We start from the raw sequence: 20,688 nt of genomic DNA on the forward strand, positions 1-20,688 counted from the left end.
CAGACTATGCTTTTTTCTGAATTTTGTCACACATGGATGGCAAGAGTAGAAACTCAATCCCCTCACTGAGAAAGAACTCAAGAGGGCCAAAATGCTACATAAAAACTCTTATCTCAATATTTTAACAAATTATAGTGACTGCTTAGTTCATGAAAATGGTCTATGTATGTAAAACTAGGAGCTTGATTCTGCTTTTACATGTACTGCAAATTATTTGACAAAAGTGTACTCCAACACAAAGGCGGAGACAAAACAAATCATGCCAATGAGCCTCCATTTTCTAAGCTCTAATCATGATTAAATATCGCTTTAAGTCACCTACAGCTTTGTTGGATTCCTCATCAGTCAAGCTTTTCATGACAACTTCCAAACTCGGGTCTTCTTCGCTGCTTGCAGGTTCAGTGCCACCGTGATCCTGGTAGAAAGGATTGATAACAGTTTTTAAACAGAGCTATGATCCCCCATAATAGCTAAAGAAAAAAATCAGACAATTTTACCTTTTGTTTTTCTAAACAAGTAGCAGCATGAAAAAGTAAAAAGATCCACAATTAAAGCATCCTAATGTCAGGAGTCAAATAAGCAATACAAGTTTTGAAAGACAGACCTTGGTCTCCACTTGGCACTTAGGTGCAGATCTGGCTCAACTTTCAAGGCCAGACTAATCCCTACCAACTGTGAGAACTGCTGAGTTTGTATTAAGAGGCCTTCTCCAGACTTCTGTTGGGAAGGAGAGTCTCACGTATGCCCAGCATGTTAAAGGACGCCCAGTTTCCTTCCTACCATCTGAACAGATCGGTAGCAGCAGGACCGAGTGCTCCACCCTGGAGGAATCGGTAAAACCCAAGCTCTTCTGGTTAGACTCCTCAACCTGAAGTGCAAAGGTAGCTTCGGGATTCAGGCACTTCTGCACATTACTGTGAGAATACCGCAAATGACATTCAATGACAACTGCTGGAGAACCAGCAAATGAAGGGAATGGCCCAGAAGACATAAGTATTTTCACCAAGATGTGCTCCAGAACTTTCTCCTCCATGAATTTTTTCCCTTTCTATAGAGGATTCCCAACAAAAATGGCCCTTGAAACATAAAATAGCACCATACTAAGTAGAAAAGCTTGTCTGATCAGGATTTTATGGTATTTTCTCTAGATAATAACTAGCATATATTTTAAAAGCATAAGCTTGCAAGAAAAATTATTTCCTTCCCATGCCGACAATTAAAGTTAGGATAGATGGGAAATGGCATCTTTTCAGGGAAAAAGTTAAGGTAGAATTTAAAGGTGAGAGCATCACTAATTCAGTTACATGTAAAATTTAAGGTGTTAATTCTCCTTTCCTTTTTTAAACCAACCAGGTCCTGAATCTGAGAAGATTTTTTATCTATTATTTTCATTTACTTTATTTTAAAATAGTTTTAATACACTTAGGCCTTTGATACACATTTGGAGCTGTCCTCTCTTGCAAAGCAAAATCGACTATGTGCATCAAATCAAATTTCAAGATCTTCAGTCCTAGAAGCAAAATGATTTCTGAATTTTCATTAGACATTTTACATTTAAGTGCACAATGAGAATTACACAAATGTCTTGACCGCCACTTAAGCAGGTCAAGTACCTCTGCATTTGTACCAAGGCTCACTCTGTTCAGTATTGCAACAAAATATCTCATTCTGTAGCCTTCTCATGAATGAAACTTTTTTTAAAACAGATATTTTACTGTAATTAATATTTAATATACGTTGCTTCTGGTGGCTTGCGCACAGTATTACACCACAACATAGTCTTATCCTGCCGAGTTGCTCCATGCAATGAAACAAGACCCTGTTTTAAGGCATATTTACTGTTTATCACTTTCCATATTAAAATACCTTAATGAAGATAGAGATAAGATGAAGAAAATTAACACAACAGTACATGGTAACTATGGCATCCTGATATTCCGTTACACTAGCCAGGCTATTTAATGTGATCTGACAAGTTTCATGTACAGTGTATGTTACACACAATGTTAAATATTTAATTTGGTATTTCAAAGATATTTGAATCTATAATTTCAAGATATAATGCACAGTTAGTTTTGCTTTATTTAAAGGCAGGAACAGCTGACAAAGGAAAGCAATGTGAATTTCTATACAACAACAGTATCTTTCAGTTACTTTTGTTTTATATAAAAAAAAGATACTAGCTAGAAATAAAAACTTGCATTTACTTATAAAACAGACACAATGTAAATAGTAAGAGCTTGGCATTAATGCATGAAACTCAACCCACAAGCATCTACCTCTAAAGGCAAGCATTGCACATGAGGCTGAGCGATTTGGTTTCCACTTGCTGGTAGAGTCTAATTACAGTCATTTGAACACAGCACAAAACGTGCCTAAACAAAGCTTCGTGGTTCATCCTGAAGACACAAATATTAAACAAAGCTGGGAACCAATGCAGGTATTAAAGAGTCAACAAAAATAAAAGGAACTTGGGCTCTGTACACTGTAGAGTAATTTGCAATCCACCAGCTACACCTGGGACATGCTGCTTTTATGGAGGAGAGAACAAAAAACCAAAGCACTGTCCAAAAATGACTCAGATCCAAACAAAAACTAAGCAACTCTTGCACTGTACAGCACTATGCCTGTATGGAAGTAGCCATCAGTGATGATATAATCTGGAAAGCAACAGCAAGCGTGCAAACAGGAGATTCATCCAGCGTTACCTAGCGTGGACCAGTGCTGTGGGATCACAGTAATGCTTATTGAAATACCAGGAGTTCAATACACATGAATTTATCAATTCAAGACAAGACCAAACCCCAATTGAATTATAAAACATCTTTTGCTTTATTAGCTCAAATAGAAATAGAATTAAAAAGCAACAGCAAGGCTAACCATGTACTTTATCAAGAAAATTTAGTTACACCATATTGAGATGTCAAAATGATAACAATGTGGTGACACTGCAGGGATTCGTGGTGCACAAGAGAGCAATCAGTCTACACTGGGGCTGAGATAGCAACTATAATGAAGAAAAACATTGGTAACATTACCATACTAAGGAAGTTTTTGCATTGGAAGATTGTATGCTACAACACTGTGTACACTAGAGCTCACTGCTTAAACAGCCCTTGTCTGCTCCTACCAGAAGAAAATGAGCAGGAATGAGTCAGTCTGATGCTGGAGCACAGGACAAAGTGGTGGACCAGGGCTCTCAGTTAGGCTGGGATTGTCTCAAGGAGCTCTTGTAATGCAAAACATGTACACAGTGACCTCTTTTACTGTAGCTAGTTGCTGGTCATCCCTACTTCATTTTTAGAGGTACTGATAGCAGGGTATTCTAGGGGAAAAGGAACTTAGAAGGGGGGGACTTTCCCCTGAAAAATGCTCACTTCTCTTCTGTAGGAGTATATGCATCTTCCAGGCAAAAGATCCTCACCATGACTACTCTAACCAGCTGAAAAAGGAGCAGGATAGGAGATGGAAAGGCTTTCATTTGGAGACTTTTCTTCCTCCTGTACAGCAATAACCTGTTTAATACCTGTGGTTAATGCCTTGCCAGCCCTTTCAGTAATGATGAGATCAATAAAGAAGAGACAGGAAAATATGCCTATTAGGTCAAGTTTCTACCCAATGCATTTTATGATTCAGGGTTTAATTAGACAAGGTGCTCGAATTTATAATGAACTGCTAATTATGATTGATCTATCTAATTTAGTAATCCCTAATTAAAAAAAACAATCCATAAACCTTACCTCAATAGAAGAGTGGGAGCTGGAAGGTAATGGGAAAGGAGTAACAGCCATCTGATTGACTGCATCTTCACTTCTGTAAAACAAACAAGCAACAACATATTACACACTAAACCACAATGGCCAAAATTCTCTTTTGAGTTGGTCTTGTCCATTAAGAAAATACTCTTACTAGCCTAAAAAGTAACTGTTTCTTACCAGAAGTTACAGCTTAGAAAAGCACTTCATTTTTGCTTTTGTTCTTTGCTAGCAAACAGATTACATCCCTTCTTGGGACCACAGTAGTTTCATTTCGGACATACTGACATCACATTCTTTGGAAATCTAATTTTGTGCGGATTATCAGAGGATGAAGTTGGAGTTATGGTCCCTACACATTAATAGATGTGCTAATACTTCATTAGCCTCTTCTAGTAGCGTCTACATTTGTAAACTGCGTGTTTATAGTGTAACATTCATATTACTGAAATATAACATCTGTTTTACTACAACAGATTGCTTTTTCTTTTTTGTTCATATTTGCAGTGGTCTTTTCTAAAAGATTTGATGTAAAAACTTGGAAGAATTTTTATAAAATGCAGGAAGAAGAAAACAGTTGAACATTGATTCCCCTACATATAAAGTGCACTATTTTTCAAAGATACTTATTATGTATGGCATCTTTTCCTCTATCCTCTTTAAAATGCATTCCTAAGTTGACATCTGATTACTTTGTAACTTTCAAAGGCCTTTTTTTCTTTATTAAATTGCATTCTGTCTTGCTAATGTTTTTCCTCAACTGCCATTTAAAATTATTTGGCTTGTGGAATTAGCTCTGCATTTTTTTGGCCTCTGTAAAACCGAATCAAGTAAAATATGACCTCAGTGATATTGTTTAAGGCAAATCTGAGGCATATGAAAAAAAGACTCAAAATTTTGCTTCAAAACCTGTACTAATGCACCTCTTTATTTTGGGGGTGAACAACTCTTACAGAACACAGAAGCCAGGAACATGATGCAAATCCCATTTTGCTGAAGATTCAGCACTATCACACAGCCTCTGCTCACCAAACATGACAGAGGAGGTATCAGTAACACTGCTGCTTTGCAGATACAGATCTTGAGATGACAGGACACGGCTTCTCATGCAGCGTGTGTTCTGGGTTTGATTTCTGGTCCTATCTACTACCTTCCAGGTGACTGTAACACAAGCAGAATTTTTTCCTCGAGAATAAAATATTAGACTAGTATGTGTTTAAAAACATTTTACAGAAGTGCCTGAAAGAAAAAAGTCTCATTTTATCCCTCAAGAGTTAAACACATGAAGCTAGCATGTTCTGATCACTGAAAGACAACACTGTAAATCAATAGCTCGCAGCAGAGCAGCATATGGGAAATTCAGTCACAGGCATTTGAAATGATAAATCCTGCAGGCAAAGGTTGATGAATTCATTTACTTATCTTCAACCAAACAGCCATACAATTCAAAGGAATTGGTTCTGTGCTGCTCATTTTTGTACTCGCTCCCAGCCTCTCCTCTTGGTCCTGCTCAAAGCCTTGCGAGAGTCAGAAACCATGCTAAGATCAGAACCAGAGTGGCCCGTGATGCAGAAACACGCGTACACAGGGCCAAGAGAGAAATCTGAGGAATGCACAGAATCAAGACCATGAATTTCATAAGCGTTTCACAATTTCCAAGTGCATTTTGCCCCGTAAGGCATATTAAGCAAGGACATTTTTCCTCCTATCTTCATGAGACATCGATCTAATTATATTGCTTTTCTAACCTATAAGAATAAATCAGCAAATGTTAAGGTGTCTGTCTAAGAGACCCAGCAATTTTTACTTGACTGTAGAGGGTTTTCTGACAATAGTTCATGTGAAGCACAAACAGCATGAAAACTAACAACGCTCCTGTAGCTTACAATGCATGCTGCATACCTTGCAGTTAGGAGCAAACTTGAAAATAACACAGTATGTATAAACCTTTGTAAGAAATGTTCTAAAAATTGCTAGACAGAAGCTTCATGATCTGCATGACAAAGTGGGGTGTAGTTAATTATACAAACTAGTTTCTACTTCATATATACACATAACAACATGGGTTTTTTTCCAACCGCTGGGCAAAAATCTTTACGCAATTTTAAATGGATGGCCATTTTAATTCCAAGCAATAAAAAACCACTTACAGCAATTCCCTGGAAAAAAAATGCAAAAAATAAAAAACCCAAGGTTACGAAGTGTCACAACTTGTAATCTTCCCTTGCTAGGACTCGTACATATTTAAATACTTTAATGCTGCTTCAAAGGAGAATGCTTCAAAGCAGAATCAAAGTGGGAACATATTTTAAAGTGACAGATCTAATAATAAATTGCTCTTTCTGCTCTCCACTTCCCTAAGTGTCCTCAACGAAAACATGAATTTATTTACAACTAAAGGGAGCAATCATTTTCTTTTGATGCAGGAGCAGACAGCTTAGAAGTCTGAAGAAAATATTCAAACTACAGTGACTGCAAATGAGCATTCGATGTATTTGCCAATAGTTGCTACATAACCACCTCCGAGAAAGCTGTTCTCAGTTACCAGTGCTCAATATTGCTTGAGGTTAAGGTGTCTAAACCCTTCACAGTCAAGACACAGCTTCATACTCTCAGGGTCAAAGCAACACACAATGCAATTCATACAGCAGGGAAGCTCAGACGCTCCCCCTCCGTATCTCCAAAAATGATAAACATCCACCGCTCTTGTTCCAGCTCTTGTGCTGGTTTGTATAAGACACTGGGACAGCAGCCCGCCTCCTTGCTGAGCTCGTGCTCTAGAGAACTGTTTATATTTCATCAGTTACATATAAACTGAACAGGGAAGGAATTCATCACTCCTCCCACAAATACTTTCATTGCTTCTAACCTCTCAGGATGAGTTTCTGAGTGAAAATGGGAATTGGATCTGCTTGGAGGTTAAGAGTGCCTATTGCTTGTATCAACATCACTACCAATAGCTCCATATTGAAGAACAAGAAGCTCTCCTCACTGCAAATGTCACAGGAAGCAAGATCAAAGCAGTATATAAGTGGCAAAGACTCTTCAAACTTTAGAAAAGCTCATACCCTTTCAGATTTATTTGATTAGGCTGCCATACTTTACTACATTTTACTTCCTTTCTAGTCTAAATAGGACCCCTGGACATTCCCCGTCCTTTCTCGCTGAACAGAGAGAAGAAGTTCTGATGCTTTACTCTACCTAACAACTGCACCTCCGATGAAGGGGGAGATGTGCAGCTTAAGCAGAGACAAATACAGTTATTATTGACTAATAATTAACTACCATAACACTTGGCACGAAAGAAGCCTGAAGAGAGCAATATGCAAATATAAATCTAAAGGGATTACTCATTCCATGCTGCAGAAAGTAAGCCTGAAGGGAAGTTAAAGTTGTCTGCTATAAGGCTTGAGCTAGGCTGCCCTGCAATGCTGTGCTGCACTTATCAGAAAGCTGTCTCTGGCACATCGGAGGAATGTCACACACAGCTGGAATGGTCCATGAAGCATTCAGAAAGTTATCTTTCTAGAGATGATAACCAGAAGTCACAGCCTCAGCCAAATTCAGGGGTTTGGTTTTTTTTTTCATTTGCTCATCAACCTCAGACTTGTAATTCCTGAATTCAGGTTCCCTGCCTCCCTTTGAGGACATTTTCCATTTTACTTACTCTTCTGCCTCTCAGGTTTGCAACGGTATAAGCTCACTGTCATGAAACACTAAGAAAATCCTTCTTGAGTATGCCAATGAGATTCATTACCTGCCTAAAGCAGAGCTTCTTGTCTAAGATAGCGTCCAAACTTCTTCTATGATCAGTGCAAAATCAAGACAAATCCCAAACCAGATCCACTCAGAAGGGCAATTCATCCCAGCACCTAAATGACCTAATTTAGGACAGGATGAACTGAATTGCTCTCTGGAGGTTCCTGGCAACTGTTCACTAATCACAGAAGTCCAGATGACTTCTAGATGTCTAAACTAAGGGAGATGAACCTCCTGCCAAACTATCTGCAACTACACAGTTCATCAACACTACAAGATCATTTGACAACAGCTTTGTAAGGGGTTGTGGATGCTTTTTGGGAATACAAAGTACACCAAGAACCAGGAGAAAAACTCAATTGCTTGTATGCAGTTGCGTGACATCTTAGTTGGAACAGATCTGCAGACCAAGTGAATGAACAATGTCTGCCCAGTAACCCTTAGGACTCCCACTGCTTGTGACACCAGGGCATAAAGTCCTGCAGATTATTGAAAATTTATATTGTCCACATCCTGCTTGTTAAAAAAAAGAGAAAAATCAGGTCAGGATCTTGTATTTTCTCATCTTTGTTTTCTCTCTAGAAGTTCCTTCGGAAAAGGGGAGCTGCAGGAAAGTTGCACACTGAAAAGGCACTTGGGATTTTTCCTTCAGCTGGGTCAAGGCAAGACTTTTGTATTGTGCATCTTCTTGAAAAATCTCTCCTACTAACAGCAAGAACAGTCTTGTTCTCCATTTCCCCTCCATCCACTCCTAACCATGTGAGAGCCAAATGCATACAAATATTTTAAATGAACAACTAATGTTCATATAAACTGCAGCTTAGGTCATCAAAGGTTTGAAAGAGCCCAAATTACTTAACTTCCTCAACCTCGCACTTGTTCCCACATGTGTATGACAGCAAGGAGGAAACAGCTCTGAAGAAAACAGGAAAAGTTCAAACTTGCACACACAGTGTCTGGCAAGAGCTTATTTTTAAAGCTTTCCCACATGAAAGAAACTAAACAATCAAAGCAAGTAAAAACAGAGTTTATACTATTAAAATATGACCAATTATGTAAGTTAGAACAAACTTAAAGCAAAAATAATTTATAAAGCATGACAGTATTTGAGACTTTGGCATATAACACACAATGTTACTTATAGAGGCTCTAAAAGAAGAGCAGAAAAAGTCACAGCAATGGAGAATGTTAAACAGCACCGAGAACTGGCTGACCCAGCCACTGCCATCACTTTACCAGTCCTCAGAGTATAAGGATCTCTCTCCTTTGCACATCACCATAAATAACAAGAGATCAGTCTTTACAATTACACCTAGAAACAGAAGGAGGGGTTAGGTGACAGAGACTTGTGGCCTTCACTGAGAAGCTACAATCCCGTCACCAGAAAGCAACGATAACAGAACGAATGACTGCAGTGTGGGAGGATGACTCTGGACAGCTAACAGATGGTATTTAAATAAGCAAAATCCTACAGTACTTTACTCTTAAAGCATTTCTCATGTTTCATCACAGCACAGGACAATTTTCTTTTAAGGAATGAAGGTATACCAAAGAATGAATCACAGAACTGAACACAATGGGATGATGGTTTGAAATCAGTGGCATTCACTTTGATTCAAGCACTCAAACTATATTTGATCTGCTTATTATACCAACACTGAAGCACCAAAACAGATTAAAGGCAGTTAACTGAGCATGGAAAAAACTCTGAATTTGCTGAATCATAAAATTCTCACTGTAAAAGAGCATTCTGATATAAACTGGATTTCCTACTACAGATGTAAAATCTAATTATATTGTTTTATTATGCATCTTAAAAGGATGGACTTATAATGCATGAACAAATACCACAATGGGTACAAAACCCATTCTATTTTGGGAACGAGGGCACAGAGACTCCTACAAGAAGCAAGTCCCTTTCTCTCATTATTACCTGACTACTTTCTGTTGTTTGGAGACTCGGACGAAGAATTTCAAAAGGCAACTAAGACCTTTACATGCCCTATTGCCACTAACTTCCATTAGTGCTTCCATAGCAAGACTCCTTTATACACCTCGGAAAGCTGCAGTCAAATTATGATTTATTTCTGATATTCAGAAATCAAAAAGACAACCCGTATTTGCCACAGGAGCTTGGAAGTTAATGCAGCAGCTCTAAGACTTTGAGGTCAGATAAAACGTAACTGGACACTAATCAAAGGAAGCACTTGGAATGAGCCATTTCATCTCAGGAAAATCTTGCCGTGCCTAGGCAATTGGTTTGTTTGTTTGATAAACTGGGTGAGCGGGTTAAATGCCTTCAAATTTGTTACTGTAGAAGGCTACAAAGCACAAGATGCACTGAATCTAAAAAAGAAAAAAAAAAGACACTATAACTGCAAATCTTTTAGATGCTATTACAAGCTCATGTAATTAATGAGACCACTGGGAAACAGTGCTGTGTTAAGACCTGTATTTTGGAATCTGGCCAAAATCAACTGTTTTAAATAATCATCGTCAACTTAATTGAGGAAAAGATGCTCATAAACCAGAGCGAGAAGCCTCCAAATATACGGGGACGTCTATGATTCTCACAACACTTACTGCACTATGTCTCATCAGCAAAAATTTCAGGAAAGGGTGGGAATGCAATTGTAACACTACCTGGGTATAAAAAAAGTGTGAACAGATTTTTATAGCACAGACGGCAAGTTAGGATTTTAGTAAAAAGTTTAAAAGGCTGAGGACACCTTCTATTCTTTATTTTTTCCTAGAAAAAATAAATTTGGGTGCAACAAAGTCCAAGTTATTTAATAATGGTTATTACAGTTCTCACAAAAAGGCTTTTCTGTGCCCAGGAATTTCTGGGTTTCTTTCGTAACTGATTAAAGAGTTTATGGAAACATCCCCCTGCCCTGCACATGAACCAAAACACCAGAAATAGGAAAACCTTGATGCTGTTTCCTGCTTCAATGTGAAAAGCAGCATGCTTATCGCTGAGCATCCTTCATCTGAGGAAAAGAAGGCCTCGGCATATCAAAGCAGGCACTTTTTGGTAATAGCCCAAGAGTTCTGCCAGTTTTGATTTTATGTCCCAGGTCAGCTCAGTCAGGCATGCAGGAACTTTTTAGGCTGCAAAATGACGTGTTTCTGGAAAACTATAGCTTACTCAGGCCTTTCACTGGTGAAATTAGAACATTAATAACTTCATGTACATGAAGACCAAATCCATTTCTCTCATAACTCCTGCAGCACATGTTATTTTGCTACGGTGAGCTGTGGCCTCTTACTGTGTGCTGCAGAACGTGTTTGGCTATGTTATGCTATGCGCCTTCTACCTTTAAAAGAAGTTGCACCGGTAACAGCGTTCAGGAGGAGGAAAGTAGTATTTCTGTTGCAGCTGGCTCCTCCTCATTTTCAAAGCGTAACAAATGTAACGGTATCCTGCTCTTTCCACATCATTAGAGCCCAGAGGAATACATCTGAAATCAGCCAAGCAGCAAACCTACCAGAAGAGCTGAGTCTGCTACTCAGCACTTTGTTCTCAGCTGGAAAAGCTATTGCACATGCACATACAAGAGATGGATGGAGATTCAAGATGTCTATTGCTGCTCTTAGTTACTACAGCTGGCACCACAATTCATTAAGTAGTGGCATTTCAATACCCTCATTTTATATTATAGTTTTAAAATAAATTGATAAAGCAAGAAGAAACATTTTCTACCAAACTGCACCACGGACAAGACTTCTGGGACCAGCACAGTCTTTTGGTTCGTGTTTTCAGTCAATCACATCCACTCATTTTGTGGTCTAAGGTGTAGGAACGGGAAGCACCAAGATAGAATGGGCTCATGGAATACAGTTTGCATGAGAAAAGAAAATAATTCTCGTTTCTCCTTAAAATTCACCTTTAAGAGAGACAGTCTAATTTGGCTTTGCTAAAATTTAGAAACACCCCTCTTACTATGAGTAGTTGACAATACATCCAAAAAAAGGAGTCATTAGTTTTCTCCCGCATTAGAGCCAGTGCTCTAGTTACTATAACATCATTCTCTCAGTGGAAGAATTTCTTTTCATCGCTGTTTGAATGGCTGCTCAGGTCAAGCAAGCAGACCCATCAGTTGTCAGTGTACTCTCTAAGGCAAGGCAGAGAGCAGTGGCAAGGTGCATGCTCTTGGGAAGTGTGAAGATAACAGTTTACAACCTCAGCAGCATCATTTAAAAATAGAAACCTTTTTTAAAAAAAGAAATTAAACTCTAGAGACAGAAACAAGAATTATCCAATGGTATTTCCAATATCTATTGATTATGATCATTAAGACAACTGTTTGCCTTGAAATCCACTTCTACACAGACAATCTGAGAAGGGGAATTACGGCTAAGAACCTACATGGCCTTTACGACTTAAACACGATACAAAATATGCACCGAGGATTTCCAGTCCGTGGGCGACTGGAGCCAACACGCAGCCTTTGTTGCGGCTCTGTGGAGCGAAGTGCTCTGCAGCCAGCTGCGGTGCTCAGTGCGGCAAGACAGGTCGCAAGAAGCTCACGCTCTCCGTGCTGCCTGACAGCACTAAACCCAGCCCTGGGTTTTGGTTTCAGAAGTTGTGGTTCGGCCTCTGGAGCTTCCAACCAGACACATTTTCCACATGCAATTAAGTAATGGTGAGTGAGTTGTTGTACATGACGTTTAATTTTCAATAGCTGGGGAAAGTAACATGGGAGCTGCAGGCAAGATCATTAATCTCCTCCAGATCCTCTGTGCTGCCAAGTATAGCAACTCATTCTTCACTGCACTAATGCTGCTCTTCCATCATTTCTGTGTATGCTGTACCAGACAGAGCCGTGCGAGTAAATGTACACATTTATATGCATTCACCCACAGATTATTACATTGCTCACAGGTAAGCTGTGTATGAGCGAAGAATATAAAACAATTTCAAGTATGATGTATATGTTGGTGGGAAGACCACGTTATAAAATGGCATAGGGATAAGTGCCCAACGAAAGTCACTGCTGGAATAGATGCATTTATGAAATTCCAATATATTAAAGCATATACGAGTTCTGGGAAAGAGGCAGCTTCTTCTCAGACCTCCTGCCCAGGGTCAAAAGAGTAACACTTCCTGAACTACTGAATGAACGCATGGACGTGTCCTTAATTCACATACAAAGAGGAAAAATTTTCATGCTTGGAGTAAAAGAAAAGATGCCCAGATGTAATTCATATGCAGATGAAAGGTTGTTTTATCATATTGCCTCCTACAGAAGCCATCCCAGTGCTCCTTGTCAAAGTCAAGCTCCCCTGCTGTACAAATAAGCCCTCGTTCACTTTTTAAATCCTCTTTTGATGCCCATGCTCCATGTATTCCACCCACACTTGCCTGCCTGCTCCTCTCACAGCAGTTCCCTCTCCAGCCCCATGTCTCTGCACCATTTTCACTCCCTGCTGGCAGTCTGGGTGAAGCAAGCTGCCCGCCCCGTCTTTGTGCTGGCAGAACCAACCTAAAGCACTTTAGTGAGAAGCAGCTCTTATCAGGGCACTCTCAAGCCCAAGAGGGACAGACAGCTCAAGTCTTCAGCAGACACATCTAAAATAGGCATTCAATTACATTAGATCTTTTTTTTTTTTTTTTTTTTTTTTACGTTATTAAGGAGAACTGTTCAACTGTTCTGAGAATAGTCAAGGAAAAGGTTTATTTCACTTCAAAGAGAACGAAGCAAATTCAGCATTTTCAAAACAAGATAAATATGTAAACATGTAATGTAATAGGCTAAAGTGCAAACAAATGTTTTGATGAGAACTGTTCTTACCGTATGAAAACGAGCTTGACCTTTGATGGGGCAGTCTTAATGATTGCAGAAGCATTCTGATGACTTCTTCCATATAATATCTGATTGTTTATCTGTTCAAAGAAAATGAAGATTTTCATGTAAGTGGACAGGTATGCATTGTTTTAATTTATACCACCAAGACTTCCAAATCTATTGTGGAATAAAGAGATAAGACTTAAAGAAAATGCGGTCCGCAAAATATAAATCGCCTAACTTTTGAGGTTCTTGCAGACAGGAATACCAACGTTGCACTGATAGATATACCTCTCTGTACAGGGTTGTAGAGGCAGAAATACCAGGGCTGAGGCACTAAAAGCCTCTTTCAGGCACAGCTGTGCTGCAGAAAGACATCACATAACAAGCACATCGGGGGAGATGGGCACTGCTCAGCTTGGCCTTGGACTGCCCAAGGCTGCCGCCCCTTCCCTCGGCCAACTACTGGATGAGCGTGGTGAGTAGTCTACAACTCAGCAGCAACACTTTAACCATTTCTTATCAGCTTTCTTATCATGCCTTTTGAAAGGAAAAATCCTAATTTGATTTTAAGAACATCCTCCTTCTCATACCGATTCCATGACGGACCACAGAATTGCAGCCCTAGAACGGATTTTAAAATACTACATTTTCAACATCTTAGACTCCAATTTATCAAAGAAAAAATACTGTATTAATAGCAAAACATTCCAAGTTTTATTCTAGACCAATATAAAACAGGAACCAATGCAGAGTTAATTTATAGTCTTATTAGTAAGCCACAAATGAGAAAAATCTTTTTACTCTTTTTCACAGATCCATAGAATGGATTTTAAGTATTGTTCCCAGATTTTTGGAAAACAGCTTGACCTGAGAAGAATCATATAGATACGACAACAGCACAGATTTTGAGACAGACACTCCTATACCTTACCTACAGACAACTGGCAGTTTAGGAACACTTGCTGTTAAGGTTGTGCTGACTCCTCAGTTCCACTGAAAGAAACAGAACTGATACCCATGGAGAAAAAGGACAATTTAAGGACATGCCACATCATTTTTGCTGTGATGGATCAAACACTTCAGCACAGCAACAGACACCAAGCACTACGTTGGACACTTTTGCTGCGTGCAAGCAAATGCTGCAGTTTTCAGAGGGAAATAGCTTGGCTTTGATACAGATTGTGTTTCAGGACTTTTCATTCTGTAGGAACTAGAAGTCTTTTCCCAGTCTGAGGCAAATAAGATGCTTACTGTCTCCCAGTGCCATGCTCAGCAAGTGGGACTTCAACAAGCACAACAGAATCTCTGAGATGAATATAGTAGTTACTTCCAAGCCAACCAAAAGCATACTTAGTATCATACCACAAAAATAACCTGCAGTGTAAAAATGGAATATTTAAAGCATTTCATTCATTTCACAGGCACAGGACTTGTGTTTAACACCTTGCTCCACCTCAGTCTGCCCACAATGACCTGGGTTTCTTGGGCTTCAGCTCCCCTTCGTCAATGCCTCCCACCTCACAGGTATCCTAAGAGGATGCTTGCCTTTCAGCTCAGGCATTGCATAAATTGCAGTCATGAAGATCATATGCAGAACATATGGTAGATATGAATACCGCAATAAATTTAAAGAAAGTAAAAGCTGAGCTGAGTATGATGGGACAAACCCCACTATGTCAATAAGATTAACAAAACCCTTGAGCAGTTTCTTAGTTGTACCCTAAAGATTTTCAGATTTACAACTAAGCTGAAGCGAACACTCAGCAAGCTGGTGAAGGAAAGCATCCTCCCCTGACAGCAGGGAACAGGACTACCAGAGCTGTCTTCCTTCAGCTTCGACAATTTAGACTGGAATAAACATCAAGATAACAACAATCTGTGGAAGAACAATTATTTACCTACACCTGAATACCTGTAAACATAAACATGGAAACTAATTCAAAGCTACATTTAACATCTTGTATTTTGTCCAAAAAAGAAGGCAAAACTTTAAAGATGAAGGAAAAAAAATTGAAATTAATAGTATTTGGAGCCACGATGTTAGTTCAGGTTCATGGTTCAGCTCGTCTCGTGTCTTGCTATCTAAGCATCAGAGGATTCCAAGCGTGCAGAATAATCTGTTATTTAACTCTGTCAAAATTCTCACTCCAAGCATCTTGATTAGATTAATGCACCTCTTTGGGGCTGGAGTGTTCATACACCCTTCCAAAGTGAGCAGCCAGCTTCGTTTCAATACTGCGATTTTTTCCTCCCACTCTTAATTTACAATGTAATATTTACATTCACATTTGATATACCAATGCTGTTTAAAACAATAATGATAACAGAGCCCAGGAACAATTTACCAGTAATCATAGAAGGGCTTTTTGTTACTCAAAATGTTTGTATTGGATTTTGGTTTTGTATTCCTAGAAGACTTTTTCATTCAAACAAGAAACAACTGGCCAAGTCTTACAGCCTTGCACCATACAGCCTATTCAGTCATATTGGCAACTTCACAATACTCCCATCTTCTTTTCAATGGGTCAAAACAACATGCAAGTTCATCAGTTAAACAAGGACAATGCAAGGACAAGAATAAAACCTCTAACGCTTGGTTATTCATTAAGATTGAAATGCAAACCATTTACCTACCAAGTTGCTCACTGTACAAAGAGAGACCCAAGAAAGGTCTACAAGAGTCTGAGCTGGCATGAAACGATCAGCACTGAGGAAATAGCATCACGCCAACATTTGTAAGGGTTTAATATGGTGCTGTCTGCAACTGCCATGGTTGCAAATGTAGGGCAAGAAGCAATATCCTAGGCCACAATTTGTTACTGAAAGATAAATTATAAAACCAGTGGCAAAAATTAATGCTCAGTTGCATTCTGGCTTCAAGCTAGACTTGAAACTTCCAGCAAGTTTGTTGACTTAATTTCTCTAAGTTCAGAAATAAATTATTCACTGGGAATCCTGTATGCTTTACAAATTGTTTGGATTTAGTTAAATTACTACCAATTTTTCTAAACAGCAGAATTCTTAGATTAAAATTTATAGTCTTTACTCTGGCTAAATTATTCCTATTCACTAGATGTATCAAATAGTCCAAAATTTAATTAGCTGTGAGCTGGGTCTGTAAGTTATAATTATTTAATTACACCAAAATGAAAGGATAATCAAAGTAATATATCTCCACAAGGTTTTGGACTGTCCCACATAGTTATTACAGCCAGTATTAATTTTTCTTTTTTCTTTTTTTTTTTTTTAAAAAGGTCACTTTCTTTTGCAAAGTAAATTAATGTTCCGTTAGCTTCGGATACCACAGTGACGAGCAAAGCACAAAAGCCTACTTAAATTAAAAAAAAAAAAAAGAAGAAAACATCTAGGATTTCATAAGCAACGCTATTTTAAATCTTTCAAATTAAATAAAGTAACATGTCAGATTAACCAAATAGTACTCTGGGAGTCAAAGCCTATGAATCTGTGCTTTATTTTTTTCATTAGAGATTAGAAAAGAAAAACAAAGCTTTGACTAAGCAAAAGAAATAAACTGATCTAAATCAACCTCAACTCTTCTTTAAACGTCTCTTTACATAACTTCTTGGAAAGACAGCAGAGAACAGAGAAAGGTAAAAACAAAAACATGCTACATGTATGAGGTCAGGTCACCACACTTAAGTTCAATCTTTAATATAACCCTACACTGCTTTATGGCAGATTTTATCACATATCCCAAATGTACTGTTGCCTTCACCTACAAAGTTTTGTTTTACAGTTTCATACGCTGAAGTAGCAGAAAGTACAGACTCACGGAAATCTGAACTCTTAATTTAAGAGAAAAAAATTTAAAGCTTTGTTTGCCTCTCGAACTTTAATTTGCAGAAGAGAAACATTAGATATGGATTTTTTTAAAAAAAGAGCACTGTTTTTACTATGTGGCAGTAATGGAAATCCATAAAATTAGTATCATCTGATTTTTATGAAAATCAAGTTAAATGATACCCCAAAGCTAGTAAAAGAACTGGCACCGCTTTCTACAATAATTATTTCTTTGTACCAGTGCATTAGGTTCCTTCAAACCACAGGAATTGTAGCATTTCCAGATACAACCAGACTCTGAAACAATGGGAAAAGTTTCAAAAACTTTTTGATGAGTCAAATTATATAGACTGAAACCCCATAAAATGCACCAAACCCCCAAATAACAAAGCATGAGGAAAACCCTGGAAAGAAAAAAATAATCAATTAGAATGCGAATTCTTCTTTCCTCACCAAATTTCTTGCCCGGAACACATTCAAACAAGTGCATCATCTAAAGTGATCAACAGACCATAACCTCCACAAAGACAGAAAATCTCCTGCCCCGCATTGCAGTTCAGCTTTGCCGTTGGCTTGGCAGGCAGCTGAACCCTGTGGTTCCCCACCTGGAGAGCGCAGAGAGAGAGACAGGATGACAGAAAACCGCAGATTGCCTGTGCCCTCGCGCACAACCAGCTTTCCGATTACAGCTTTATCTGATTTGCAGCTTTAAAAACCACCACCCAACACTAACCTTAACTGGTACCTGTATACAAAGTACCTGAAAAAAGTATTTGTATCCTCCTATGAAAAGACCAGAAGGTCGCTATCCCTCAACATTACCTTCAGTAAATGAATCTAAGAAGAACAGAAGCTATGACTACTGTGTTTAAATAGGAATAAAAAAACAAAACACCAGAGTTAATCATTCAAGATGACTCTTCTCATGTGAAAACCTCACTGTCTTTCTACATTCAAGTTACTGTCCCTCTTGAGGGATAGTGCCGCTTGCCTAATCCAAAGTAACTGTCTTGACACAGGAGAAGCATAACAATCCCACAACAAATAAACTGAGAATAAAATGCCAGTCCCCCACATTCTAAAACAGAAGTGGCATTGTGAATTTGGGTGGGTAGTTCATTTACGTGGGCAAAATACTGATGAATCTGCTATATTATTACAGCATAACATATTTATCTAAGAATCTTAAAATAAAATAGCAATAAAAATACATTTAGCACAAAAGCCCTCTGGCTTTAAGCTATGACAAAAGTGGCATAAAAAAAGAAAAGAAGAAAAAAAATTGCCTCTCATGCAACAGTCCAGAATGAAAAACAGACAAATTTGTCCAGCAATTCTTGACTATGAACACTAGCTTTCACTCTTTCAAGAAGTGCTGTGGCCTCCTAGAGCAAAACATCCAAACGAGCAGTTTCCTTCCACCTCCTGGCCCATTTTCAGCAAGATAAGCAGGGACATGAAGATGGCAGAAAACCCCAACATCAGTAATTTAGCATAACAGGGCTCTGAACAGCTTGGTTTATTAATAGAACACAGTCGACTCTCTTATGGAGAGATGATAATAACAGGGTGGATTATTCAGTGTGAATAAAACCTACCAACAGGACAGACCCATGCAGAGTTCACGAGCAGCAGGGCTTAACAGCACAGGTACAGCACCACGTGAACGCGCGGCGGGCCATGCTGGGCACAATCAGCCACGGGACTAAGCCCAAACTAATAAGACACGAAGCAGTGCAGACACCTGCACTAAAACAGCAAGAGTGCAAGGCGGGAGCACCACAGATGGTTTCTTTGCTTGGAAAAAGAACTGAAAAGCAGAACTTGTGTCATGTTAAAAATACATTCTTTTGCACAGGGACCAAATTCTGACCCAAGTAATTTTCCTCCACGTATGAAAGTAGGATGAAAGGACCCTCTCCCTCCAAAAGCTGTTTTCTCCAGCAACATACCCATCCAAAATACATCACAGAAGATGTATTAAAAAAATAAGGATTACATACAATTTTTAATGTGACCTGCATTTCACTCAATGTATAGGCTGGATTGACTTTGAAAATGAGCCAGGATCACGCCCCCAAAAGACTACTGTTGTTTGCAGAAGCTAAAAGTGAGATGATATTTCATTAATTCAGTGACAAAAGATTTTATGAATAAGGAGCTGAGGCAGTCTGGCAATATGCCACATCCTTCAATTGAATCCAATCAAACCCCATTTCAAAAGAAAAATGAAGAGGTAATATCTATCTGTCTATCTATAGCTCTCTATATATCTCCATCCCATTAACCTTAACCCCATCAACAGCCATGGGGAATTATCTGCACACACTGCAGTTGCATCCACTGTTTTAATGGAGCAACACTAAGCAACAGGATTCACTGGGGCAACCCAGGACAGTGCAGAAATGCTAGAGCCTTCCTAAGATGTCAATCCCTTCTCTTGCCGATACGCTCTAGTATCCAAAACTGATGCGTAATCGAAGATGCAGATGCAAATATAGGCAGTTAGGTGAGGGTTGAGGGTGGTCTATTTGCTAATGAACAGATGAGAATACCAGGAAAAATGACCTCAGATACTTATGAATGAAGTGGTTGCAAAGTCCAATACCTTTTTTCCTATGGAATAACTACGTATTTGACCAGTGGGCAATGGCCAGCAGCTCAGTCTGCAGGTAGAGCAATTTAATACCTACATGCAGTGAAGCACTACCCAAAGGAAGAGAAGTTAAGTTGCTTCATCGGTAAAGATTGTCCATCCAGGCCTCTGAATGAGGGAAGGATACCATGGGAGAGATAAAATGCTTCTGCGACCAACCACGATACTCACAGTCTTTAATTTTATGTCTTCAACTGGAGAAAACCAAATAGTCTGGATTCTGTCATTTCCTCACTTCTGAACACTTGCATTTGCCATTAATGCTCTTTTAATGCATTTTGTTCTAAAAGACACAGCAAGTAAAGCTGGTTGACCAACTTGACCTCCGCATCACTGGCATGGAAGTAGCATGAAATCATACTGGAGATATTCAAAAGCCATCTGGACAGTCCTGGGCACCTGGCTTGAGATGGCCCTGCTTGAGCAAGGGGGGTTGGACCAGAAGACTGCCGGAGGTCCCTTCCAGGCCCAACCATTCTGTGATATTCCTACCTCAGTGACCCATACACTTCTTGGGTATGAGGATTCCTAACGGTTACTGAAATAGTTATTGAACCTAATGGTTATTAAGAAAAAACCTGCCAGTGAAAATGCCCATTAATGCCATTTCAATGCTATTTGCATAACACTGAAATGCTTTTAAAAGACAAAAACCAGGGCTGTGAATAATTGACCACTGGTGTGAATGTGAGACGTCTGTACATGCCTAATGCACAACCCATTCCTTTGTAATACAGGATGTTTTGACACTGGATGCATACTCACTGGGGACCAGAATGAGATCACCACATCCTTTCATGTAAGTAATCGCACTTCTGCCCACTGGTGACACACCTTTAATTTGATTGCAAAGGTAAACAAGCAAGGTAGTTACTAAAGTCTCTTTGAACTTCAGTTTATCTGAAGTTTAGCATTTTTGAGATGG

At 39.0% G+C, this 20,688-nt stretch overlaps 1 protein-coding gene across 10 annotated transcripts in view; it reads right to left on the minus strand.

Annotated features, from left to right (window-relative positions):
• Positions 1 to 20,688, minus strand: part of PATJ (PATJ crumbs cell polarity complex component) — a 156,919-nt gene that overhangs the window by 40,455 nt on the left and 95,776 nt on the right. For 6 of the 10 annotated variants that reach the window (XM_069788564.1, XM_069788563.1, XM_069788559.1 and 3 more), the window contains 3 exons: positions 13,310 to 13,401; positions 3,741 to 3,813; positions 323 to 418 (listed from right to left, as the gene is read on the minus strand). In XM_069788564.1, the coding sequence (XP_069644665.1) occupies positions 323 to 418; positions 3,741 to 3,813; positions 13,310 to 13,401 (261 nt within the window). The remainder of the gene's footprint in view (positions 1 to 322; positions 419 to 3,740; positions 3,814 to 13,309; positions 13,402 to 20,688) is intronic. The other 4 variants (XM_069788566.1, XM_069788562.1, XM_069788560.1 and 1 more) reach the window with 1 other exon arrangement.

This window comes from Haliaeetus albicilla, chromosome 8 (genome assembly GCF_947461875.1).
Source record: "Haliaeetus albicilla chromosome 8, bHalAlb1.1, whole genome shotgun sequence".
In the NCBI taxonomy this organism is placed as follows: Eukaryota; Metazoa; Chordata; class Aves; order Accipitriformes; family Accipitridae; genus Haliaeetus; species Haliaeetus albicilla.